Here is a 26,525-nt window from a genome sequence, read left to right as displayed (position 1 = left end):
ACTTTCTATGTAACAAACACTGAACTTTACCCTAAGGATTTTACTTCCCATGTTGGTCTCATCATGTTTTACTGCTTCATTTTATGTCTCAAGCAAACTGAGACCTAATATATGAAGTGCTGTCACCCATATGATGGGAGGCAGAGGTTGGTATCAAGAATTCTTTATTTTTCCTTTTTAATTAGCTGGTTTATATATATTTTTTCATACTCTCCTTAACAAAATACTAACAGTAGAGCTTACATTTTAACAGGTAATTTCCAAAAATGGAAACTTTTTCTTGACTTTTTTTTTTTTTTTTTTTTGCTTATAGTGTGAAATAGAAGCATGAAATCTTTCAGTCATTCACAGCAGGGCTGTAGGGAGGCTGGCTGCACCAGCCTTCCAATAATTTTTCACCTTTCAGCCTCCCCAAATAAACGTGCTAAGTAAAATCCCAGTGCTTGCTGTGTAAACCAGGTTCCAGTCCCGTTCCCACCTCTGCATCCTGCTCTATCCCTGCCCTCCCAGCAAAGAGGTCCCAGGAGCCTTGTGGGGGTGGTAAACACTGTTTACTGAAACCCCCACTCCTGGTGCATTTGACTCACAAGCAGATTGTCAGAAGGGAGTTTGCAGCAAAATGTGTGCAGATGACAGTGAGTGCTCAACTTTCTAAGCTATTTCCATAGAAACGACCGCGAAGCCACAAATAATGGGCTGTGGGAAGCAGCATAGAGAACAGTGGTTCTAAAAGTTTAGGGAAGTCCCTGGAAAGATGGAGACATGATCCACTCAAGAACATGGGAGGAGACGTGCTCCCTGGCAGGTGGGAAGCGGCTGTGACTGCTTGTTTTTCATGAGTGAGACTCAGGCACATTTAGAACTTTTTTTTTTCTTTTTTAACTAAAAAGATAGCTGAAATTTCTCTTTGCTCTCAATTTTTTTAAACTCCTGAAAACAATAATTCTACAGCACTGGCTTACAGATAGCCAGGAATGCCAGCCTTGTCCCCTCCATTCACTTTGTGCTGTTTCCTCTGTTCTAGGTGTTTACAGCTTCTGTATACCTGGCCAGGGCTTCTCCTTCCTACTTATTTTTTAAATTTTTATTTTTATTTATATATTTTTTTACATTATTGTTCATTTTTAAACAATGTTTCCTTCCCCCCCCCCAGGTGTAGTCCCCATAGAATTTCCTTCACCAATGTGCCCATGCATCATCACCATCACCTTCCCTGTGCTCCTCCCTCCTCTGCAGGATATCTCTGTTTTATAATTGTCTGTTGTGTTGTATTTTGTATTGTTGTTATTTTTTCCCCCTGATGTGTTATTTGGTTCCCCTGTATTCCTCCTATAAGTGAAACCATCCGATATTTTTCTTTTTCCTTATGACTTATTTCACTGAGCATAATTCCTTCTAGCTCCATCCATGTTGCTGCAAGTGGCTAACCCTTCCTGCTTCCTGATGGGCTGTCTTACTGTCTTTTCAGGGAAGAAGAGCCCAGACCTGGGGGAGTATGACCCTCTCACACAGGCGGACAGTGACGAAAGTGAAGATGATCTTGTGTTGAACTTGAACTTGCAACAGAAGAATGGAGGGGTCAAAAATGGCAAGAGTCCTCTGGGGGATGCCCCGGAGCCCGACTCGGATGCCGAGGTCGCAGGGGCTGCAAAGCCACATCTGTCAGAGGTCACCACGGAGGGGTACCCCTCAGAACCCCTGGGGGGCCTGGAGCAGAAGGCAGCCTCCTCTGTTGCCTCCTATGCACGCACCTCTCTCTTCCTGCTGACGGTGGTGATCGCCATGATCCTGGTGCTCGTCTGTGCTTTTCTGATCCCCTGTCCCCCTAGGGACCTGCATAGCACTTGGAGTCGCCACTTGGGCCCCCAAGGAGGTGAGTGGCAGGATTTTCACTCCCATTTCTCTCAGTCGCCATCATTACATATTAATTCTGTAAAACTTCTGATTATGTAAAAGTCTCCTCCGGTTCTTTAAAATAAATTTGTGTTCTATGGTATTTCCCTCCCTGTGTGTGTGGTGGTGGTTAGGGGACTGAGATTAGAAATGCAACAAAAAGATGGGTGGGTGCAACTCCAGAAGCTTGGGAAGATCACTGCCTGTTGGTTTTTTGGCCTTGGTCTTGATTAGATGCAAATAGGATGGAGCACTGTTTGCTGGAATCTGCTAAGCAGCCCACAGTGAATCAGGGGAGTGCAGAGCTGTGGGAAAGCCATTTTCAGAGAAGAGTGAAGCTCAGGCCTGGCCAGTCCAGAGGCCAGTGGCTGATAGGACCCCCAGCACTCCTGATGATAGATGATAGCCAGACCTAGATTTGAAAGGAAATTGGCTGAATTTGAATTTTAAAATAATTTCATTTCAAGCAAAAGAGAGTTGTTTTCCTGCAGCAACTTTTCTTTCTTGCGCTGATGGTTAGGGTAGTTTAAAGATGATTTTGTCTACTTTGGAGCAGGTTTCTTTAAAGTAGCTTACACTGGGTCAAGAATAAGAATTGTGTCTGAACTCAGTGCTGAGAGGTCCTGTCTCTTGTCAGCAGGTTAGACTGAAGGGTTTCAGAACACATCACCCTGAAATAGGCCGCTTTGGCATATGATTATTTGGGGTTAAAGGAACTTGAGGAAGAGCAGATGCAAAAAGGACTCTGCCTTTCAGTTCTTGCTGAAATTGGGAGATGAAACTGCTAGGGGGAAGGTGGCCTCTCTATATGGGAGGAAGCTGGTCATCTGTGCATCGGGTTTGAGACCAAGAGAAATCTGTGCAAACCCACATTGTTAAAATGACCTCTCTTCCTTTAGGCTCCTCATCTGTTTTGATTACATAGTTAAACCTAGTTTATAAGCACCTGGGCCTGGCCTCTTATTTGGGCCTGCATTTTCTATGGGGACTCCCATGTACACGTTCAATTTTATTCAATAAAACTTGAATCCTTTCTCTTGGTCATCTGCCTTATCACAGTCCCAGCTAGAAATCCTAAGAGGGAGTTTCCAAAGAGAAAATTTCCCTTCCCAGATCCTTATATTACCTTGATCTAGAAATATTTTCCCTGCCACTCCTCTGATTCTGGTTGACTTAGCTTCTGGTGTGTGCTGAGTTCATGTTTCTACTTCATCTTTAGGCAGAAATGGGTGGATGCAGCATATGCTACATATGGGCTTATCATGAGCAATAGCTCTCCCCCTCTTCCTTGCTTTTTGACTTTTCTAAGTGAGATATTATACAATTTATCTACAGTATAAAGAATAACAATTTGTTAGTGTGGCCACGTCCCAGTTTAAGAATTAGGACGCTATAAAGACATAGCCCCCCAGTCCTGTCCTCTATGCTCTCCAAAGGACTCCACAGTCCTGAGTTTGGGTTGATTGTGCCTCTTTTTGTCTTTAAAATTTTAACCATAGAGCTCTCAATCATACATTCTTTAATTTTGCCTACTTTTGAATTTTATATATATCATAGTCTTCTGTGACTAGCTTTTTTAAAACTTATTTTTTAAAATACTATTTTTGAGGTTCATCCATAGCTGGACTTTATTCATTTTCATCTCTTTGTGGTGTGACTATCCATGGTAAACATTAGGCAGCTTCCATTTCCAAAAAGAGAAATAATGCTGTGATGAAGAGTCCTGTACGGAAAAGGCTGTAAGAATTTCTTAAGGGCATAAACCTCGGCATGAAGCTGCTGCCTCATCGGATGTGTGCCTGTTGAGGACTAGCAGTTTCTGTTCAGTTGTTTTCTGCTGGCCCGATGTGAGTTTTCTTCAAAGCTTGCAGGCATCCTCTGACTCTACTCTGTGTGTGTGTGTGTGTGTGTGTGTGTGTGTGTGTGTGTGTGTGAGAGAGAGAGAGAGAGAGAGTGTGTGTGTGACACTAGCTACCTTGTCACTGACAGGTGGAAGTCCAGGCTCCTGCTAGGCCTCTGCTGCCACCGCCCTGCGGGAGTGGGAGGTGGGGTGTGGGAAAGCCGCCTCATTCTTTCTGGGTTGGGGCTACAACTGTAGCACCTTGTGTGTGGAGGGCCTCGTGCCAGGTTGTGGGGGTTGGGGGGCACCCTGCCTCCCTACCTTGCTTTCTCTGATTCTGGTGGGGGAGAAAGGGTGCCTGTCATAGCCTGGGGAGAGTGGAGGTCTAGGCCCCCCTCTTGGCCTTTGCCATGGAATGGGGCCACGGTGTCATCCATGGTGTTTGGTTGGTGCAGAGCAGTTATTCTCTAAAGCCTTTCTGTCTGGCTAGGCCATGCCCTTCCCAGCCCTTTGACTAGAGGCCCAGCTTTTCTTGGGGCTTTTTTTGTTTTTTATCTATTCCTGTGGGCATTTCTGGCTTGTCAGTGTCTCCAATATCCTATCTCAGATACATGGAACAAAAAAACACCAAGGGAGTCCCTACCTTGTCATTCCTGGGGTCTCATGGTCCCTAGTTGGCCTGCCTCTTTCTTCCACCTTTAAGAGTCTTCTCTTTGTTTTGTATACATGGCAGCTCGCCAGCTGTTCCTAGTGTGGGAACTGGCCTGGCTGTCTACTCCACCTTATCAAGGGGCCGCACGTTTGCCTACTCTCTATGGTGGTGCTGCAGTGCTCCGCGTCCACCCCCTTTCTAACCTGGAGTGGAGCACTGGTTTGGGGGAACTTGCTCAGGACTTTCTTTCTTTTTTCAATATGTCATCAGGCGGGGACCTGTCTCCACTGGAATTGGCCGATGTGAACGGAGACGGCCTGCGCGACGTGCTTCTCTCCTTTGTGACCTCAAGGAATGGGAGCGCTGTTGGTAAGAGCCGTGTCTTGGGGTGACTGCAGGAGAAGCTCCTTGACGGAGGGGCAGTCGGCTCCGAGGTACCCTGTAGAAAAGGGTCTGCAGTGAATCCAGGCCTGCATGATAAGCCCGATGAAAGAGCGCCTGCAAATCAACCTCGTTTCAAGAAATCAGTGAGCGGCATTGCTGGCAGGAATTTTTAGTGGTCAGGGAGGCAGGTGAGGAAGCTGCGATTGAGAGAGGAAGTGACTTGCCCGCATACCTGCAGTGAACATTGGGTATCTTAGGCTTCTTGAGCCTGGTCCTGGTGAATTTTCCATTGCCTCTTAAGTTAAAATTCATTGACTCTGTCCTTCCCCGCTCACCCTAGCCGAGAGCTTAATGTTCACACATACCTCACACATGTACATCGGGGCTGGCTGTTTTCCTCTGTCTCCACTCTCCATCCTGTTCTGGGAGGTTGACCTGTGTGGTTTATGTTAACAGGCTCCCTCGCTTATGGAGTTCAGCTGGGTTTGGCCAGTGGGGAGCAGAGGCAAGAAACTGGAGGAGAGGAGGGGCGAGGGGTGGGTCCTTATTCCCGCTGGCTGGCTACACCCTGGGCACCAGTCACTGCTCCTGTCGAGGTTGTCCTCTCGCAGGACCCTCTTTTCCTCCTCTGTCCCTTTGGGCCTGGGAGTGGTAGTACACATGTAGTACACAAGGGACTACATGTCCGTTGTGATTTCTTTATACCCTGAGTAGTCTTTGTAAATAGTCTCTTTATTAAACCTTCCACAAGCTAATGAGGCAAAAGAAAGAGTGTGGTATTTTCAGCACAGGTCCATGGGGTTTGGGGTTTGTCCTGCAGCCTCCATTAAAGTACATTCGAATTGCAGTCTGTGAATGGATACAGGAACTTCAGTTTGAGGATGAGAACACCTGCTTTTTAGTCATTCAGGTCCTGGAATGAACATCTAGCTATGTTTTAGAGAATTCTGAGGCTGCAACGTCTCTGATGTTATTAGAAATACCTTTCTGGTGCTGGTGCAGTATGTAGAAGCAGCTTGGAGATAGGTCTGTTATAGAGAAATCTCCACCCAGAAATTGACTTATATGCAACTGGACCTTAGTTACTTTTTTTTTCTTCCCTGCCTGTGACTCATTAGCCTTTGGAATAAAAACTTTCCCCATCCACTTTTAAAGTTAGAGCTATTTTAGTCATTTGGTATTTTACATGATTTGCTGTGTAACAGAACTCATTATGGCAAGGCCATGGGGTAGGACACAAGATGGACCAGCACAGATTATAAAAATGATAGCTAACATCTGGTGCTTTCTATATGATGTGCACTGTTGTAATACTGTTATGAACCACTTTATCTGCAGATCCTATGAGGCAGACTAATATTATTATCCCCTTTTGCAGATGTGGAAAAAGACATGATGCCCAAAGTCCCAAAGATGGTAAATAGCAGAGCTGTTTACTCCCAGGACCCAAGTCCTGGGAGTCTGACTCTCAAGGTCATGTCCTTGACATTTTGTCAATCCACTGTGCCCATAACCCTAGCCAGTGGATTCAAATCTATACCACCGAGAATAGGAAGGATTGTTTTTTATTTGTGCGTTTATTCTTCCATTCATTCAACAGTCATGTGACGAAGGTCTGGTGTGCAGCTTACTAGAGCTGGGCTGTTACATTGAGCTAAACCAGATGTGTGGGGAAGGGAGAGTCAGCACCACCTGGCAAAAGATGAGTCAGAGGATTGATAAGGAGTCAAGGTCCCTCACGGAGGAAGCACAGCCCAGGACGTTTAATGAGAGCTTCCCTGGGAGTCTGGAAGTTACCTTTGTTAACTGTGGGTTGTCCTGAGTATCGTTGATTTTGGCAACAAGGTCTGAAACAGACAAACAACCAGTTTGTCACTTGTGTATTTAGTTGGCAGCACTGAGGAATAGATACATTGAGGCTCTAAAACCTACATTTCCTGAACCTCCTTGGTCTTTGCTGGAAGTGCCATGCATCAGTATCCCTCTCCTGACAGTGGATGTAAAACTGGCAGAGGATGAAGTTATACTGACAAGTTAATTAAATGACACAAAGGATTATTTATTGAAGAGGTGTTATTCTAATCCTTTACCTGCTATATAGGTGCTAAGTTTTCCTATTTTCTCTATACTGGGGCCAAATCATCCGATTCTGTTCCACTCTGGACCAGAAAGACCTGCTGATCTTTGCTAAGTATAATCGTCAGGTTTATTTTTAAAAATAATTGCTTTTCTGCCCGCAGGGAGATTTGCTAGTGAAGTGTTCAGGTCTTTTGCTCCCTCTCTGCACACATCCTAGACCAGTCTTGCTTTTCTGAGCAGGCCTTTCCTCCTGCTTTGCTTGTTCTCAGCAATCACTTTCCCCTTGTCTTGATTTTGCTCCTGTCTTCTGTTCTGCAAGCAATTGTTAATCATTGCCATATGTGCTAGGTGCCCTGCAAAACACTGATGATATAGAATGAAAGCTACTGTCTTTATCCTGAAGGCTGTCCCTATTTAGTGAGGCTGAGTGACTGCTTGGAAACGATGTCAAGGTTGCTGTGGAGGTCCACAGCACAGGGTCTTCCATGAGAGCTGTGTTCACAGAACAGCTGTGACAGGTACTCTTTTCAGACCTTGTTGCCAGAAACACAGAAGGGAGCTGAATGCACAGGTGTGAGCTGCTGCCTTACACTGTTTACTTCGGCGGCTTTCCAGTCTGCAGCTCACCCCTACTGCTCATCCCCTCTCCCTCCTCTTCTTTCCTGTCTCTCTCGTACTCTTAGGTGCCCCGAGGCCAGCTGCTCTGCTCGTGTGCCTGTCGGGGATGAATGGCAGCACGCTCTGGTCCAGTCCCCTCCCTGAGGAGGCCCGCCATATCACATGTTTGGATCTGATGCCAGGAAGCAGTGCTGAAACCATCTGCCTTGTGACAGGGACACAAAAGATACTCAGTGCATTCAATGCGACATCAGGTAAAGGTCACTGCCACAAAGGCTGTCAGCTACAGTGAGCCCTCATCACCATCATGACAATCTGGTGGGGAGAGGACCTTTCTCCCCTTTCTTGGTGGGAAGTCTGATTTGTTACTCTGGAAGGTGGATTTAAGGGAAATAAGGGAAAGGGTTTGAGTACATTGAATAATACATCTATAGTTCAACCTGTTTGGTAATAAGATGGGGCTAAACTGAGTTATCCAAAGGGAAACCAGGTTTGTAAATAGTGTCCCTACTGTTTGTAAATAGTGAGGCCTTAGGTTTGTAAACAGTGTCCCTGTTGTTCTTAGTACTAGGGCAGCTAAGGCTTGTCTCTTCCTAGTTGATCTGCGTGGTGTCCATATGAAAATTTGGCTGTTACTACTTAAACATGTCAGTGAAGAAACTGAAGTCTGTGGAGTCATATTGATTGGACCTTGACTTACTGCATTTAGACATGCATGACCGAAGGAATGAAAAAGAATCCAGTATACTGAATGCTTCATCCAGAATTGTACATATCCTGCCAATATGCTTGATAATATTGCTCTGTGGCCTCAAGTGAAGTTGAAGAAAGATCATTCTTTCTAGCTTTAGATTTTGGAGTTTGGCAATGTGATGCTTTGGAGGTGAAGTAACTCAAGAAGTGAAGTCATCTTGAAAACCTCCCATAATTTCTCTACTCGTGGGAACATATGTTAGAAGGAAAGTGAATTGGATTTTGGTTGGCTGCCCTTCTGTGGCCCTTTGATCTTTGTGATAATCTCTAACAGATCAATTGCTCTGCCCGAGACAAGTAGGCTCCTGTTTCTTGGAAAGACTTCAGCACCTCTATTCTATCTAAAACAATCTAGATGTGAAGTTATTTCATGGGTTTGTTTCTGTTACCCAGATATGTGAGGATTTCAGTTCACACTCCTTGCCCCTTTCTCCTCAGTAAGATAAAAACTAAAGGAAAAAGTCAGTAGGGGTTGCTGTCATTCAGCATTGCACCTGCCCTTTGCAGAGGCAGAAAGGTGTAACTGTGTAAGCCTGTTGTCCTTCCCTAGGGAAAGTCATTTGGACTTTAAACTCAAACTACTTATCCAACGGTACCCTGGCTGCCCCAGGTGTGGTGCTGCCTGACGTGGATGAAGACGGCGTTCGAGACCTTGTGGTTCTGGCCATTGGGGACTCACAGGTACGCTCTTTGTGGAGTGGTTCTTGTTTCTTATAGGGAAGCTTCAACTCCAGTTATCCCAGCTCCTAGTACAGTTATAAATGCTGCTTGAAACCTTATTATAAGCACTTCAGTTTAAGTCAGTTCTCTTCATGACATTAAATAAATAAATTACCATCACAAACCCATCTTCTTGGCTGGTTTGATTCCATTGACTGGCAGGGTAGAACTTTGGAGCCAGGTAGGTATATGCTTGAATTTCTGCTCTGCCTCATGTAGCTTTGTGGCCTCGTGCAAACCCCGGCACCTGGTTCTTCTTTGTAAAATGGAAATGTGGTATCTACTGGCGGGATTGTTCTAGAAGTTAGAGCTAATATGTTTTAAGTGCCTAGAGTAATGCCTATTTTTTTTTTACCATGTGTGTATTTTTAGTTCTACTTTATTATATATATATATTTAACTTTAAATTCAATCATGAACAATTAAAATGATAGAAAGTTTATGAAATATATATAGAAAAAATTATAGTTGAAACAAGTCATAACAATGAAGAAAGGAGAGTCATAGTTTAGACTTTGAGTCTCATACAGGCTTCTCAAGGATGTTTTGCTGCAGCCCCCATACACTGCAACTAGTTATTTCTGTGCACAGATAATAGTAGTTTTCCCCTAAATCACAGGAAAGGATACACTCATGAACAAAATTATCTCCATCTTAACGTTTTTATTGCTGAAGTTTTTCTCCATGCTCTGTGAAAGCTTTTCTAAGACTTTCTCTTAGACTGCCTGGTGTGAGTTGGCCTGGAAATGCTTGTGGACAAAAGAAATGAACAATTGGCAAAGAATATTTGTGGGAACATGTGGATAAAGATCATTTTGCCACATTTGATAGCTTATTTAGAATTTTAAAAGACCCTGTGTTTGCTGTTTTGCTTTTTGCAATGCCTACATAGAGTAGAATTATAAAACCTGCCAATATAATGCTTTAGAATAGAATTAAACCTATCAATGTCTTATGGTTTTCTGCTAAGAGCAGCACACGCTAACTCAAGGTGCCCCACACTCACTAGTGTTGAGGAGTACTGCTCTCAGACACCGGGAGACCCCTCTTAGGTTTGTGAGATTAGAGAAGATACATAATGAGGCATATCAGTGTTTAGGGTATTTTCTGTAAGTTTTTCTTCATCTCTTTGGTCTCAAAGTAGACCTGAACCATGACTTCAGCCATTATTAGCAGTCTTTTCTATCCCAGTTACTGTGAATGGAGACCTGACTCTATGAAAATTTCGGTGATTCCGTCCATCAGGGTGTGATGATTCCATTCATCCACATGGAAAGTCTGAGGGGGAGGGATTCTATTTAATGGAATTTCCATTAGCAGAAGCCTAACTAGACAAATTATTTATCCTGAACAATACGCCATCTAGCTTCTTTTCTTTGTGGTTGACGGGACAATCCGTGGAGATTGGGACCCTCTGTAGGGGTCTTTGTTAGAGGAATTGGCTTCTTACCAAGTTCTACGTTGTGCCTTTTTTTTTTTGTCTCCACCAGAAAATAAAGTCAGCGATTATCTAGCTTGCCTCATAGAGTTTAGTCCTTTGCACAATAGTGTACAGATATGGAACAGTTTCCATTTGCCTGAAAAGTGGTAAACTATACTAGACAAATCTTGAAGCTCTGGGTTTAGAGCAGTATCTCCATCTTTGTACTGACCTATTTTGACCTCTCTGTGAACAAAGAATCTGTGGAGCCTGTTACTGTAAGCTGCCAGTGTGGAAAGCTGTCTTCACCAGCAATGAAGCACATTAGGTTTATGAGTTAAAGTGATTATGTTCTTAGAGCTGGGGTGGAGTGGGGTTGGCTGGGAGCTGGTTTGGGATTAGAGGAACTGATCTGTTCTGGAACATTAGTGGAAAGAACCTTGAAAGCCATGTATCACCCTCTCCCTCCATACTATAATCTTGATGCAGTATTCCAGACACACTGGCCCCATTCTCTCCTTAAGGACTCACGCTGATGGGAATAGCACTCATTTGTGAGCCCAGTTCATTTTTGGTCAGCTGTAGAAAATTCTGTTATATTCATGAGAATCTGCTTTCTCATCACTTCCATTCATTAGTCTCCCTTCAGCCCTCAGAGCTACTATGAATGAATTTAAGCCTCTTTCTGTATAAAAGCCCTTTAGCCATTAACCTTGTCCCCTTAAGCCTGTTGCTCACTCTCAGCAATAAATAATCTTCAGTTTCTTACTCTGTTCCTCATGCACCATAAAGTCCAGACCCTTCTCCTCCTTGGTTCCTTTCGCTTTGTGCTCCAGTTTGTCCAGATGTCTTTTAAAATGTGGCACCCATGTCTGAAGACAGTGCTCTGTTTGTATGTAATGAGATATGTCAATGTAAGGAAAAGGTTAGTTCTTTTGATGTAGCCAAAGTTGTAGTTTTCCCAAGAATCACTGTCTGTAATCATTTAAAACACCATTGTTTTAAATAACCAATTAATCAGTGGTCTAATTTCTTCTTCTGTATTTTGACCCATCTTCTAGCCTAAGACTGTTCTCAGTTTTGAGTATATTATACAACATATTCACTACTCTTCTCAGCTTTGTGATAAGCTTGAATTCTGCTCATTCATGTCTTTGATAAGAATGATTAATAGGGGGCCTCCCTGGTGGTGCAAGGGGTTAAGATGCAACCTATGAAGCTATCTGCAGCCACTGCAGCACAAGTTCCATCCCTGGCCAGGGAGCTACCCACATGGCATAGCAGACCTCTCTTGCCTCGCCCGCTGCTCCCCTCAGCAGTGTATTTCAATCAGTCTGCCTGTTCTGTTCCCCACTATGTCTCTAGTGAATCCTCTCACCCCCCATGCCTCTGGCCTGTACCCCAGTTCTTGTATGCATAAATAAAAAAAAATGATTACTAGGAATGGGACAATAGAGTGCAGTGACTTCCCACTATAAACCTCACTCTGGGTTGACATCTTTCTCTGGCTACACTGAAAAACATACCACTTTATATGTCCCTTAGGAACTCATGACAATAAACTTTATCTAAAGCTTTACCCATGTAAATCTATCAGTACAGTCCCCATATTTCCCAACTGGCAGGCTCTACAAAGAAAATGCTCTAAAGCAAACAAGGCCTGCAGGCCAAATTTCACCCATGGTTTATTTTTATAAATAAAGTTTTATTGGGCACAATCACGCCTATCCATTTTTGTATTATTTATGGCTTCTTCCACACTAGTCACAGAGTGGCTTGGAAAATCTACAATATTTACCATCTTCACAGACAACGTTTACTGATCTCTGCTTGAAAGTAAGGTTGATAGTGTCACACCAGACCTTTAATACTATGATAAGAGAGTGCTGCCTGCATTGATTTCTGGGGATGAAAGTAGACCCAGAGGTCAGCTGTCCTCTGTTTAACTCTAGCAAGAAATCTGTACTTCTGGAGTCTGCTCAGCAGTGACTCCTATTCAGAGAAATTGCCTGAGGTATCCCTGAAGGTGCCCTTTGCTAGTGTCTGACAAGGACATTTGAAGGTTGATTCACTTCCTTATTTCCAGGGAAGCAGGTTGGGCTTTGTGATTCCAACTTTGGGAGAAGGTTCAGTGTTTCTGAACCCCTATCTAGTAAGGAACAGTGACTGTTGGGAGAAATTATTTGATTAGGAAATGATTGGACTTCTATTGATTCAACTACCTTTCTTCATGTCTTCAGCCAGATCTGTGCTTTCTGCTGGTGTCTGGCCGGACAGGGAGTCCAGTGGGCCGACCTGTGAAGTACAACATCGTGGGAGTGGGAAATCTGATTGGCCCTCAGGTTTACATCACCACCAGTGGGGCTGTCTACATCCTGTTTGGCTTTGGTAAGAAGCAAGGCAAGCTTTGCTCCCAGTCCCCATTGGTGTACAGTTAGATAGGACTTGCTGACACCAGGCCTTTTGTCACCTTCTATGGCAGGGGCCTCTCCCTCCCCCTACCCATTGCAGGTTATTAACTCTGCTTTCCCTTGCTGCCTTCTCCAAAGAGATGACTCCTTGTTTAGTCCACTGACTCATTTCCCCACTCACTCCGGGTTGCCCCAGTCAGAAGGAATCGGACCCTTCTGATCAGGTTCCCTGTCTCTTGCTCAGATCTTCACCTGGGAGAGTTCTGTTAAATCCAGCTTCTCAGTGTTGGTTCTTCCTGTGGTGCTAGGAAATATTCAAGCTGTCGCCCTGCGGGACATTTTTGTTCAGGCCCAAAATCGAGACAGCTCACCACCTTCTCTGCAGTTAGAAGAACCAGAATGGGAGAAGCGGAGATCCATCAACCTGTCTGAGCTCATTGACATTTACAGGTAGGGCAGGTGTCTGACCTTGTCACACTGAGATCCTGGTGCCCTGGAGTGTCTGAGTGTGGGTGGGCTGGTGAATATGTGGGTGAGGTTTGGGGAAAGCAGTGCTAGCCTTCATAGCCCATTGTGTGGTCTGGTTAATGGGCGTGAGAATTTTCTGTTCTTGGTAATATAATGTGTTGCTATCTGTGTTGATGACTGAGACCTGTGATCATTTTACAGATAGGTTATAAGGAAGGGTGTTTACTTAGGGTTCCAAGTGAGATCAGGACAGGATGAGACTGGAGAACCTTTCTTTGGGGAGATAGATTTATTTAAAATAACTGCTTATAAAGCCAAGCTGAAGTATCTGTTAGTATTTTCTCCTGTATCTTTCTGGTAGTTTGAAGCATCATTTTGGCAGAAACAAGGCAAACATCCTTGCTTTTTTTTTTTTCCCCACTTGTTTATTTCTTTACTAAAAGTGTGTCATTTTACACATTTAACCCCAGGCTGAGTCATCATTGTCTTCATTCTTTTTTACCAGAAGTACAAATCATAGTTGAGCGTTTTATTAGGCAATATCATGTTACTTCGGTGAATTCAACAGATATTAGATTGAATAGTCCCCGTTTTAGAAAGATATTGGGTTGTCAGAAAAGCCATGGTGCATTTTTTGCAACAAAAATTGTAGAAAAAGTATGTCATGACTTTTCTGACAACCCAATAATTCGATGAAGTGTATGGCTTGAGTTGATGCCAAGAGGCATGACTCCTTCAGGCCTCCCTGCAGATCCCCATCTGCCCTCCCTGCCATTACCCCATTGTCCTCAACTCTGTTACCTTTCCCAGACTGCCCTCTGTGAGAGCTCTGCTCTGTAGCACTTCTCTGGGTTCATTTTGAACTTGCAATGCATTTTCTAGGGACACTTGGTTTCTAAAGGTCCAGAACCAGACTTTCAATTGGAAAGACAGAGTATCCCAGTTGATAAGAGACGGTGGGGAAAGAATACAAAACTACATACCAACATGGATGGGAACTGCTGCGGCCACTTTGAGGCACATGAAACCATTCACTCAAAGAATTGTTTGCTTTTCAGTATCTACTGCAGGACTTTCTCCAATAGCTAGGACATAGAACCTGCAAACAACCCAAGTACCCACAGATAAAGGCTTGGATCAATAAGATGTGGTCTGGCCACACAGTGGCATGTTACTCAGCCATAAGGAAAGACATAATGTTGCCATTTATAGCAAAATGAAAGGGTTCAAGGGAATGATGTGGAGCAAAGCAAATCAGAATGACAAAGACAAATATTGGGCATTTACATAGCGATGAGCCATCAAAGCAAAATACTTATAAACACTAGCAGATGCTAGTAAGTGAGGTGAGGTTTCAGAGCCTAAGGAGGTGGAGGAGCGAGAGAAAGGGCCGAAAAGGTACAAAGGATAGTGGTGAGGAAAACAAATTTTATTTTATTTTTTAAAGATTTATTTATTTATTTATTTATTTATTTATATAAGCGCTGGGTACAGTCAGAAGCGCGGGAGGGTGAGAGAATTCACCAGAGCCAGAGCGGGGAGCAGAACAGGCAGAAGGACCTCAGTACACTGCTGAGGGGAGCAGCGGGCGGCAGGAGAGGTCTGTGCACCATGTGGGACCCTCCTCCGGTGGCCGGGGAGCAGCCAGGGATTAAACCGGTGCTGCAGAGGCTGCGGGCAGCTTCGCAACCCAGCATTCAACTGCTGCGCCACCACCGGGGAGGCCCGGAAAACAAATTTTAAAAAGAAAGAACAGTTTATGATACTATTGGCCAAAAGAAGAGAGTATTTGGATATAATTCTTAATAAAAAAATTAAGAGTAAAAGATCGGAATGCAGGGTGGGAAACGAAATCTGGGGGAAGGCACATGTGAATGCTGGATTTAGCTTGGAGAGCTCACAAAAGCCCTGGAAAAGGACAATTAAACAAAACCCAGGTCACTCCTTCACTAAGTGCTCTTGAGTACCTGTTAAATTCTAAGTATTAAGTACATAATAGTGAAAAAGAAAAACAAGTATATACAGACATGGGTGAGGAATCTCATCCACACTAGGGACTAACACTGGGGTCTCCTTTGATCAGTGACGGTGTTGAGCTACTCCAGATGGTGAAGGCGCCAGATTCCAACTGCAGCAACCTCCTGATTACAACCACGCAAAGCCTGGTCTTGCTCCGGGGGCAGAATCTCACACCTTGTTGGACATTGAGTCTTCAAGGCCTGCACAGGTTTGTAGTGTACTCCTCCTCACAATTGCTGTTTTGAGCCCCTGCCCTATGTCTAAAAATTGCCCCAAATAATCGCTTGATACTTGGGGCCTGTGCACGAGAATGGCGGGGGAGCCCCTTATGCTCCTATTCTTTCTCACCTCACTTGCTTCCTTTGCCTCACTCGCAGCCAGCCTACTCCTGGGTATTTCACGGATGATCAGACGTTAGACTTCCTTCTGCAGATCCAGGATGGAGTTGGGATGAAAAAGGTAAAACTTGGGGGCTCAAATCTATCAGAACAAAAAGTGGATAGATGCTTTGTACCCAGCCTGTGCCAGGTGCTGTAGAAAATAAGAATCTAAAATATAGTTTCTTCCTTTAAAGTACTCCAACCCTGGCAGAATGGGGAGAATGTAAACTCACCATTCAGTGCTACGACTATAGCACTGGAGGCTTTTCTAGCTAACGTCCTTCCCAACTAGGAGTTCATTCTGGATTTCTAACTCACAGTGAGGCATTCGGAGCCTCTGAAGTCCCATGGTGGGAAATGGTGGGTATAAATAAATGTAATTCTTGGGAACTTAAGATTTCAGAGAAGGTGGGTTATCTAGGGTAGCTGGATTGTTGTGGAAGCCTTTTTGAAGCTGGGAAAAATGAGTGGATGGAGTTGTATTTATATGCAGAAGAGGCAGGACAGCAAGACCAGAGCCCAGAGCTAGGTGGGTATAGAGGGTTCCCAAGCTGCTGAAGAGGCCTTTCTAATTCTACATGAGGTCACATACTGTAAGAATATAATGATTGGAGAGCAGTTTTCATTCCCTTGACATTACAGGCAGTTTTTTAAATTCCTTTTGTAATAATTGACTCAGGTTCTTAGTTTGTATGATGAAATATGTATTTATCTATGGCACACTGTCCCCTGAGAGTGAACACAGCTCTCGGTCCTTGCCTCTGATGTGTGCAAGTCCCGTGCTGGCTGCACAGGGGCCGTCCGCGGAGACACAGCATCTGTGAAGTCAGGCCAGCTTGTGTGGCTCCTGGTCACCTGGCTCCTGCGTGCACACTGCTGCACCTGGCGGGCTGACCTCTGTAGTGGATGGGGTGAGGGCCAGTGCAGGGAGTGGGCTATGTGGGAATGAGTAAGTGCCTCTAAATTGAGAAGGTAATTTGAGTCCGAAGAACAACGCAGGCACACCCGTAGTCACAATTAAAGTTTCAGGGCAACTTACATACAGGAGTTGTCAGCTCCAATCAGGTCTTCTGGGTCGAGGCAGGAGCCACACCGCCCACCCCGCCAGCGGTCTTCCTATACCCTGCCTGAGTATGTGTGGTCATTGTGTGAGACTAGTGATGCCAGATATCTGGGGGGATGCCACGAAAGTCTGTTCTGCTAAGATTAATGAATACAGGTTAGTGTACATGAAAGAAACAGTGGAACGTCAGCTGTCTTCCTAGCGTAGGGAAGTTACTTGTTCTAGGCTTGAAGTGGCGTCTGTACAAGATGGAGTCACTCTGGTTTTCCCCCAGGTTCGATTAAGGGAGGCTTCATGTTGATCAGGGATTAGGAGCAGAAATTCGAGAGCGGAGGATTGATGAGGGTGGACTGAGGGGTTTCCTACCAGGGAAAGCTGATGGAGGGCTCTGAAGGCATGCTAGGAAACGTGGATTGGAGGCAGTAGGGGTTTTTGGTCACAAGGAGAGGACACAGCCGATAACAAACGGCCCTTCAAGGAGAGCCTTCTAGCATTGCTTCTCCGAAAGAAGCAGTATCTGATTGTGCTTGAGATTGTACTTGAAAGGAATTTCAGATAAAGATTGGAATTATCATTGGCATTCTTAGGAGGGTTAAGGAATAAGGGTATATAGTGGGTTCATTAAGAGCTGAGATGCTTAGGGTTTCAGAACTGGGTTTAAATCAGGGCCCCCTAATTACTGGTGACTTTGAGCAAATTACATAAATTTGCCTACTAGCAGTTTCTGCATTCTGTAAAACAGGGGTAACAGAAATGACTCACTTCATAGATATATTGTGACAGTCTAGTGAAGAATATGTGTGAATAAAATGTTTGGTGCCGTGTGTCTGGACTTCTCTGCTTCCCAGGATTACCACAGGGATCCTTGCCCTGCTAGCCTGTTTCTCTCTTTAGGTGGCCCTGCTCCTTTTGTGAGGCCAGTCTCAGTGTGGGCAGACAAGGGCAGGACCTGAGACTGAGAGGGAGCGGGAGCTGTGATTGTCACTGCAGCCCCTCCACTGCTGGGGAACAGAGAAGTAGACATGGGGCTGGAGGGATACAGGGGGAGTTTCTTGGGAATTTTGGCAAATGAGAAACTCTAGAAATGAGGTGTGAGGTGTTTGGGATGAAAAGAAATATAAAGGCTACCAGAGATTATCACTCAAATTCCTTCATTACCCTTTGAGAGATGCAACTCAGGAGTGAGTTTTGCCTTTTTGGCTTGTGCTCTTTCATTTTCTTATTTTTACTTTTTAAAAATTCAGTGTTTGCATTATAACATAATTTCCAGGTGTGCATTATTGAGAATTAAGTTCACTGTTAAAAGTCCAGTTCTATGCTTCACCATACCACTGTCCCTTTTTCCCTTTTCCTTTCCCTTGCAGTCACCATTAGTCAGTCTCACAGTGCCAAGGTTTTGTTTCTTTATGGGCCACATATGAATGAAACCACACAGTGTCTGGTCTTTCTTCATCTCACATTTTTATGGCAGAATGCTCTCTAGACTCATTCATATTATTGTAAACGGCAGGCTGTATAATATTCCTTTATGCATGTAGACCACCTCTTCTTTACCCATTCGTCAGCCAGCGGGCACTAAGGCTGTTTCCAACTCTTGGCTGTAGTAAATAGTGCTGCAGTGAACATGGGGGTGCAGATACCTCTTTGTGTATTTCTGCTAAATACCCACAAGTGGGATAACTGGATTGAATAGAGGGCTGTGCTCTTTTATATCTAAGGTGGCCGCAGGCCTGAGCTATAGATACAGGTGCAGACATCAGCAGTCAAATGCACATGCTCTCCTCTCAGCATAGCGCAGGGGCCTTAGCATTCACAGAATCAGTATCTTAGGTGACTGCCATGGTGGCAGGCAGGAAAGAGCAGGGGTGAGGTGCTGCTTTGGGCAGCTGGCTTTGGGGCCCCTCTTCATAGTGATTGCTCTGAGGACTGTCATAAGCATGGAACCACCTCATTACTTCCTGTTTCTGAGCCTTCATAGTCTCATCTGTCTAATGAGACATGGACCAAATGATGTCTCATGTCCTCTTCCCACTCGGATTCTCTAGTTCTTAAAACAATGAACAGTAACAGAGGCTGCAGAAAATTGTGTCCTGTTCTAGAGTTGTTCTTTGAGCGCCCAGTTTGTTCAGATCTAGAAAGCTTAATCTGTTACTCTATGTTATATGAATATTTGTGTATGTGCGTGTATGTTTTCTGCCTGTGGCCTTTCTGAAGCTGAGCTGTTCTCTCATTCTCTCTGCCTTCTTTTTTGCAGATCATGGTGGTGGATGGGGACTCAGGCTCTGTTGCTTGGAGTTACAGTGTTCCATGTCACATGAAAGAAACCCCTACCACCTCAGCAGTCACCTCCGACCGGAAGTCTGTCTTCCTCTTCTGGGCTGAAGGGCTGTCAGCCGTGTCTCCCAGTTCTGTGAGTGAGCCAGGAGGGTCTCTTCACTGTCAAATGGCAGCTATGCGACAGGCAGACTGGGGTCTGGAGGGCTATGTGGCCAGCCAGGAGGTTGTAGGTAGAAACAGAGCAAGCTGGGAGTACCATGCAGGAACCATGCTTGGTCCTGAGCTCTGCTTCCAGCTGCGACCTTTAGGCCTGCAGCATGGAGCTGCCTGCAGCCCCTCGTCATGGGCTAGCAGCCCTGGGACACTAAAGGATAAACATCCTTTCCAGATGTCGGGTCGATATTTTTTTTTTTTTTTTTTAAAGATTTATTTATTTATTTATTTATTTATTTATACAAGCACTGGGTACAGTCAGAAGCGCGGGAGGGTGAGAGGATTCACCAGAGCCAGAGCGGGGAGCAGAGCAGGCAGAAGGACCGAAGTACACTGCTGAGGGGAGCAGCAGGCGGCAGGAGAGGTCTGCGCGCCATGTGGGACCCTCCTCCGGTGGCCGGGGAGCAGCTGGGGATCGAACCGGCGTTGCAGAGGCTGCGGGCAGCTTCGTAACCCAGCGCTCAACCGCTGCGCCACCGGGGAGGCCCGGGTCGATATTTTTAGCTGATTCATGTGTGCTGCCACTGTTGAGGAGAGAAACAATTATGACTGGTCTGCGGTGGGCTGGGAGCGTTTCATGCAGGTGCGAGGCTGAGCTTCAAGATGAATAAACTGAAGTTGCAGAAATGGGTGGGGACAGGCATGGCAGAACAGGGAGTGCCATTTACCAGGCCGAGGTTGAGCCTTAACCCGGGGTGTTCATGGGAGAGGAGGTCTGATATGCAGAGGCAGGTGTTACCAAGTCTTTATGCTCCCCACAGCATTTGATTAGGGTTGCTGAGGCTGATGCCACTTATGCTGCCTTCCCAGGAGGAAGTTTGTACTAAGTTTTACTAAGACCCACTCTGACGTAGTGCTATTAAACACATCTTGACAACACCTACTATGTGTAGGCACTTAGTGTTCTTTGTAGCAACTTAAGAATCAACTGGAAGCAGAACCAGTCCTGTGGAGGGGACAGATGGTCCCAGATGACAGAGGAGCCTGAAGGAGGGAAAGTCCTGAATTTATCCACCATGTGCTCTTGGAAAATCACTTAGCTTTTCCAAGTCTCATGCTCTTCATTCATAAGTAGGCGTGCGACAGTAGTCCTTCAATTTGAGGATCAGATTTACTTAAAATCTAAATCAAAGACCCAACTCTGCTATGTCCTGACATTTGGCCTTGGCCAGTTGATCTAATATTTAACTTCCTGGCTTTTTCATTTAATAAAATAAGGGGATTGCACCAGACCACATGACTGTCAAATGTAAGAACATCACTGCAAAGCAAAGGTGTGTTACAAATGCTCTAGTGGAGGTACAAATATGAAGTTTAAATGGCAGCACAAGACGAGGGAGATACCCTGTTTTCTGGGGTGATGAAGGAGCTTTTCATAAAAGGGGTGGTGTGCAAGCCAGGGACATAAGATTGAGAGGTGTCTTAATGTGTGGAGATGGACAGGAGAGGATAGTTAGGCATCTGAGGGGGGAGTTAGACTGGCCAAGGCTAGCGGAGCAGAGTGAAGCGTATTTAGGTAATAATCAGGCCTCCTGAAGCAACAGGTCTGGGGCCAGTAACTCTAGCAGGAGGCTGCAAGGGGCCGGATTTGGCTGGATGGTGTCAGACTTGGTTTCCATGCTGAGGAGTTTGGGTGCCATTCATTGGCAGTGAGGAAGGAGTTTGCCTGTGTTCCAGCACAGATCCTGCCCATAGGCCTGGCTCTGGGTCCTGAGGTGGTGTGCAGAGAGCCTGCTTCGGCTTTGTGACTTGTGGTAGGTGTGAGTGGCAAGCTTTCTGGCTATCTCTCTTCATTTAGTGGGCACCTTCCAGTGCTGATAATGCAAGCAAGGGTGATATCTATCCCTTAGGAGTTCATTTCCTCCATGGGGGAGGCCCAGGTGGGCCCACTTGAGAGTCACTGCCTGACCCCTGGCTGATATTTCCAGTCCTTGTGGACAGCATGGCAGCCCACGTGTGTGTCCACGAGTGTCACCCCCACTCAATGTCACACATGCAGCCAGCTCCAGGGTGTGTCTACGGGTTGACTCTGACATTCAGGCCGAGGCATTTTTATTTTGCAGTTAATGATTTGCTTCTGCTTGGTCAGTGTTCTGTGCATTTTAGGAAATAAGATTTTTGTCATGGTTAGCCTGAGACTTGCTATTGGCTTTAATATCTAGTGAGAGGAAATGCCTTTGATCACTGCAGTCACACATACAGTTCTGTCTTCACAAAGCCACCTGATCCAGGGGTGGCCTGTGTCCAGTGCTCCCCTTGCAGCACACAGGGAGGGCTCGCCACCAGACTTTCCTCCTTTCGTCCTTAAAAATCCTTGATAAAGGTAGAGAGCATTTTCTAGCAATAGTGGTTTGAAGGCGGTAGTTTTTTGAGCTCTTTGACATGGGGGTGCACACAGCCTTGGAGCTGGGCTCAGGCGTTAGCTCTGAGAGGAGGGGGTGATCAGCACTTCTTCCCCTGCTTCTCATCTGAGGACTATTGTGTGTGGGATATAGCCTCACCTCTGCTCTTTTTGCTTCCCAGGGTCAGGAGGGCACCCTCGGAACCGAGCCACCCGGATTTTACCATCTTTACCTCCTGCATCCAGCTTTCCCCTCCATTCTTCTGGATCTGGCTAATGCTACGGGCACGGTCACAGCTTCGGAGGGTGAGTCCCAGTGCTGGGGCAGGCATGGGTGGGGCAGTGGGCTGTGCAAGGCGGCCAGTGACCAACCAAGGGAGGGATGTCTTTCAGATGACAGAGGCATGTGTGTGCTGGACCACTCCTGTGCACATCCCTGGTGTCTCTGGTGTCCGGGGCCATTGCAGGGGTGCTCCTTCTGGGGGGAGCAGCAGGCTCCCATACTTGGGATCCCTATCCTGTGAACATGCTGAAAGCTGAGGGAAAGTGCTGCCGGGTTCCTAGGGGGCCCTAAAGTGTTGGCATCTTTGCTGGCACTTGCTCAGTTTATTGAGCATCAGCTGCATGCCAGGCCCTGTGCCAGATGCTGGAATGCATCCTCTGGGAGCTCAGGATTTGGAATTAACTTTGAGGGAAATGATGGAGGTATAACGTTTCTCAGAGTGTTAGTTTAGGATCAGCGGAGACTTTGTTTTCACTGTAAAAGTAAACATGGCCCTTGCATGGAAGTGGGAGCCAGGAGAAAAACCAAGGGAACAAAAAAACTCAGCCATAATCTGACCACTCATAACCACTGTGCACATCTTGGAAGGATTCGTCTACTTCACATACGCCTCTAAATAACACGGTGCAGCAAAGCTGGGACCACATATTAGAGACCTGTAATTCAGGAAACCAGGCCCCACAGTCGTAGCCACTGCCGCCCACTAGTCTGGAATCATCTGATGGTCTCCTCAGAGGTGCCTGCCTCTGCTGGCCCGAGGGAGCCTGATGCTCCTGCTGGCGGGAGGGACAACCAAAGCGGCCTTATTTCCTTTCTACAGTCTCTTGCTCTCCGATTACAAACTCATTTACCTGGAAGTTAAAGCTCGTGACTCTTAGTTTATTGGGGTTACATTGGGAAGAAGAGCTGATTTATAATCTGCAGGCACACTTATCTGAGGTGGGAGCCGAGTGGGGAGGTTTTAGCTGATTGAGCTGTTTTTCAGTATTAGCATAGAATATTCCGTGAACACAAAAAATGGAATAATATTATTTGTGTTCCGTGAACACAAATAATGGCAACTAAGAATTGAGACCTTTTTCTGTTATGCCTATTTTAAAGATGACTTAGAGCACCACCAGCCAGGGAAATAGATTATGTGCACCATATCCTGACAGTCTAGCATGTTCAGATTCTCTGGTTTGCTGTGCTACCTTTTTTGCTGAATTCTCATCATTGTTTTTGATTTGGGGTTTCCTTAGACATTGCTTCAGGGACCCAGGTGGATGGGCTGCCTGTGGGCAACTACTCAGTCACTGCTCGGCACCCACTGCCCAGCTAAGTGCCTGGCATTTGAGAGGGGCTCAGTAGGCTTATTGCAGGAATTAATGGAGTAAATGAATGAGTGTAGTGGCTGAGCCAACCCATTCTCCTGTGAATGGAAGTTTTCTGTCCTTGTTGACTGCTCTTGTTTTTATCCTTCCTCAGTTGGAATTAACGACCTCTGGAAAGATGCCTTTTATGTTACCAGGACAGCAGGGCCAGGCTCCGAAGGCCATCCAGCGCCCCTGGTGGTCAGCAAGCTTAGTCTGCGGTGGGCACTGATGGAGGGCCAAGTGGTCCAGCTAAAGGAGGCCACCCCCAAAATTGGCCGTGGGGAGCTGCGGAGATTCCTCTCCAGGATAAAGTTTGTTGATTTTCCCTACCAGGTGAGGACCTTCTGAATGAGCGATGGGTTCCTGCTGAGGGTTTAGGACACATCCCACCAACTCTGACTTTGCTCTTTAGGAAGAGGGTTTGTGGGTGCTTAGGATCAGCAGTGTTTGCTAGGGGGGCTTCATGACCACTGAGAAGTTGAACCTCAGTTATTTTCAGCTGGGAACATACCTTCTTTCTTGGGTACATATGGAAATGGGGGGAGGGGTCATGGTTTTTATTGTCACAGCAACTGAGGAGGGCAGATGCTGCTGTATTTTCTGGGTGGGGCCTAGTGATGCTAATATCATGCAAGTTGGCTGCTGTTACATAAAGAATTGCCTTGCTTGGGTGCTATGACCACCCCATACTGTTCAGGAGCTTATCATGGAAAGTCTTTGGGTGTTTCCAGAAGGACACTTAGGAATAGAGGGGCTAGCCAGAAGGAATATTCTGACCTTTGGGTTTCTCTAGATGTTTCTCTACCGTGAAAAGAATTAAAGTCACTGATAGCAGCACATTTCCCCCTAGATCTAGTCTGATAGATTCTTCAGTTTCAGAAGAAGTGAATGGAAGAATGTTGTCTCTCTGCCGTCTCTTTGGAGAGAAGGAAGCCTGCAGCAGCCTCGTCCACCACCTCTGCGGATCGTTGCGAGGCGCTTGGGAAGGTGCCTGGGAGTTCTCCACTCATGACAGTGCAGTCCATTTGGCTTGGCTATCTCACCTCCCTTTCTGGTCTCCCCGCACTAACCTCCCTGTAGGCACTCTGTGGATAGTTTGGAAATGTGAATAAGTGTTTAAATTTGGTGTGTCTAATTTATGAACTCTTTCTGGGGAATCCCCGTGAAGCCCCACACCTAGGGAGCATTTTGTTCTGCATCATGCCACATGCGTGTATTTTTCAGTGTTGTGGTGTTTTCCAGATATGTCCTCAGACAGGGACTTGTCTTGTCCCTTCTGAGGTGCATCTGACTGGTTTACAGAATGTGGGAGATGGAGGAGCCCAGCATTTTCATCTCCTGTCTTAGGTATCCTGGCTCCTCACACTTTGCATCTGTATTGATTTAGTGACCTAAGAATAACCATATTCCTATCCGAAGAGAAGTAGAGGTAAAACAATCCTCCTTTGGCAAAGTCCATGTTCTATGGTGGTTCTTCTGTTGATTATCGGTTGGTCCTTTTTATTGCAGTAACTTCAGAAGTGCTCATGTTCTCCACTTAGAGGCAGGGAGTCAGGCATGCTAGAGGCAGCTGCCCTTGTCCCTACTCTGCGCTCTGAGCAGATGTTCCTATCGGGTGTATCCTCCTTCCCTCTCTCTCATTCTCTCTCTCTCTGCTCTTTTTTATTCAGGGATATTTTTGCTTTGCTTGCATGAGAGCAAAGCTGTTTCTGGACTTTTCCTCTTGCTACTTGAGCCTGGTATGCAACCATTTTCCCTGCACATCTCCTTCCTTATAGAACTTTTGAAGTGTTGTATTTTGGAAAAATTTCTTTGTAAATACTCTTTTATAATTGGTTAAGTTCTTTAGAATGATCTCTAGTGCTTACATCTCCCTTTTTCTATCAAAAATTACTTCTATTGAGTTCTCTGCTGAACTTCCAGGTCTTGTTTATATAGCAGAAAACCCTAAATTAGCTGCTAGAGAGCTGCTTTTCTTCCCCATTTTCCTAGGTCATCCCTGCGGACAGTGGGTTCTCCCTTTACTTGGGGCTGTATCTTTTTAGTTTGTGTTAATAAAGGGATTTTAGAAAATTTAAGGATTCCAGAGTTAGGGATTCCAAATTTAAAGGAACGTATATTGATTGCCCACTGGTAGGCATCATGCTGTAATAGGAAGTTGATAAAAAGAGCTCCAGCAGGCTTGTTGCCTGGCCTTGCAGATTGGCTTTGCCAGATTTGGGGGCACCCACCTCCCCTTACCTTAAATCCCTGAAAAATCAGTTTCAGCCCTTCAGGAGAGCCCAGCATATTGTAGCCTTGTGTGTGTATGTGTGTGTGTGTATGTGTGTGGTGGTGGTGGGGCAATTAGGATCTCCCAAGAGTTTGGGGATTATTCCAGATTCATTTCTAGGACTGGAATCTACCTGGGGAGAAGCACCTAGGGTGTAGTTTGGTCTAGTAGAGAATTCTAAGGACTAATTTATAGTTAGGTGAATACCTGAAACTTGGGTAGTGGTCCTGCAGCTTGGCTGAGCCATCTGGGCCTAATCCTGGTTCTCCTGCATGTCCAGGGAAGCCAGCCACTCTAGGCTGGAACCAAATGCAAAGTCGGTTCTTCAAAGCCTGACCTCAGGGAATTGTTCTGAGGGTAAAGACTATTATGCCAGGGAGCCCTAGAAACACTTAAGGGGAACCTAGAAGAAAATGATGCTTCTAAATTCTTCAGGGTGTTTTGGCAAATTAACTTCGCATTAACAAGAGGCGTTTGAATCTGTCCTTGCTAAACACGATACAAACTCTGGGTTCCTTGTCTCTTTTGAAATGGGTGCAAATAGTGGCTAAAGACCGAGGAAGCTTCACCTCACCAGCGAGTTGCTGGCCTTTTGTCAGATTTGTCCCTAATAAACTTCCTTCTCCTCGTGGACAGTGAGGATAGGCAGTGGTCCTTTCTCTTCCCACTCCCAGCACAAGTTGCCCGTAAAACTACAACAACCACTACTTAGAGGAGTGACTTCTGCAAATGCCAGGGTCTTTCTTTCTCTCCTCCCAGTCTCTCCTCTTCCCTTTCCTTGCACACCCTCCCCTTTCCCTAGAAGGTACCATGTGCTGGCCCTCCTGATGTGGTTCTGGTGATATCAACCCCCTTGAATGTGAATTGCTATCTTTATTGCCCGTATTAAAGGAGAGCCAGCTGGTATATTGTCAGGAAGCACTATTTAAAATGTGAATTGTTACAGAACAAATAAATGCTACATGTAGGAACACACGCGTGTGCCATTGTCATCCTTAGCCATCCAGGCTGGTTTGTTTTTTCCTTATGGAAAAGAGAAATTTTGTATTTTGGGAAAATTTGGGATGAGGAAGTGGGACTCTCC

At 45.6% G+C, this 26,525-nt stretch overlaps 1 protein-coding gene across 1 annotated transcript in view; it reads left to right on the top strand.

Annotated features, from left to right (window-relative positions):
* The window catches only part of FAM234B (family with sequence similarity 234 member B), a 35,287-nt gene extending 8,838 nt beyond the window's left edge, over nt 1-26,449 (top strand). Inside the window, exons 2-13 of the mRNA XM_037514312.2 lie at nt 1,469-1,873; nt 4,656-4,754; nt 7,532-7,720; nt 8,770-8,900; nt 12,600-12,747; nt 13,079-13,220; nt 15,322-15,465; nt 15,635-15,716; nt 18,955-19,110; nt 21,714-21,837; nt 23,282-23,502; nt 24,020-26,449. Coding sequence (XP_037370209.1) covers nt 1,469-1,873; nt 4,656-4,754; nt 7,532-7,720; nt 8,770-8,900; nt 12,600-12,747; nt 13,079-13,220; nt 15,322-15,465; nt 15,635-15,716; nt 18,955-19,110; nt 21,714-21,837; nt 23,282-23,502; nt 24,020-24,025 — 1,847 coding nt within the window. The 3' untranslated portion in view covers nt 24,026-26,449. The remainder of the gene's footprint in view (nt 1-1,468; nt 1,874-4,655; nt 4,755-7,531; nt 7,721-8,769; nt 8,901-12,599; nt 12,748-13,078; nt 13,221-15,321; nt 15,466-15,634; nt 15,717-18,954; nt 19,111-21,713; nt 21,838-23,281; nt 23,503-24,019) is intronic.
* Nucleotides 26,450-26,525: the final 76 nt, after the last annotated feature.

Source organism: Talpa occidentalis, unplaced genomic scaffold (genome assembly GCF_014898055.3).
Source record: "Talpa occidentalis isolate TD23 unplaced genomic scaffold, MPIMG_talOcc4v2.1 talOcc4.16, whole genome shotgun sequence".
NCBI classification, from domain to species: domain Eukaryota; kingdom Metazoa; phylum Chordata; class Mammalia; order Eulipotyphla; family Talpidae; genus Talpa; species Talpa occidentalis.
This window is presented reverse-complemented; position numbering and strand designations above follow the sequence as displayed.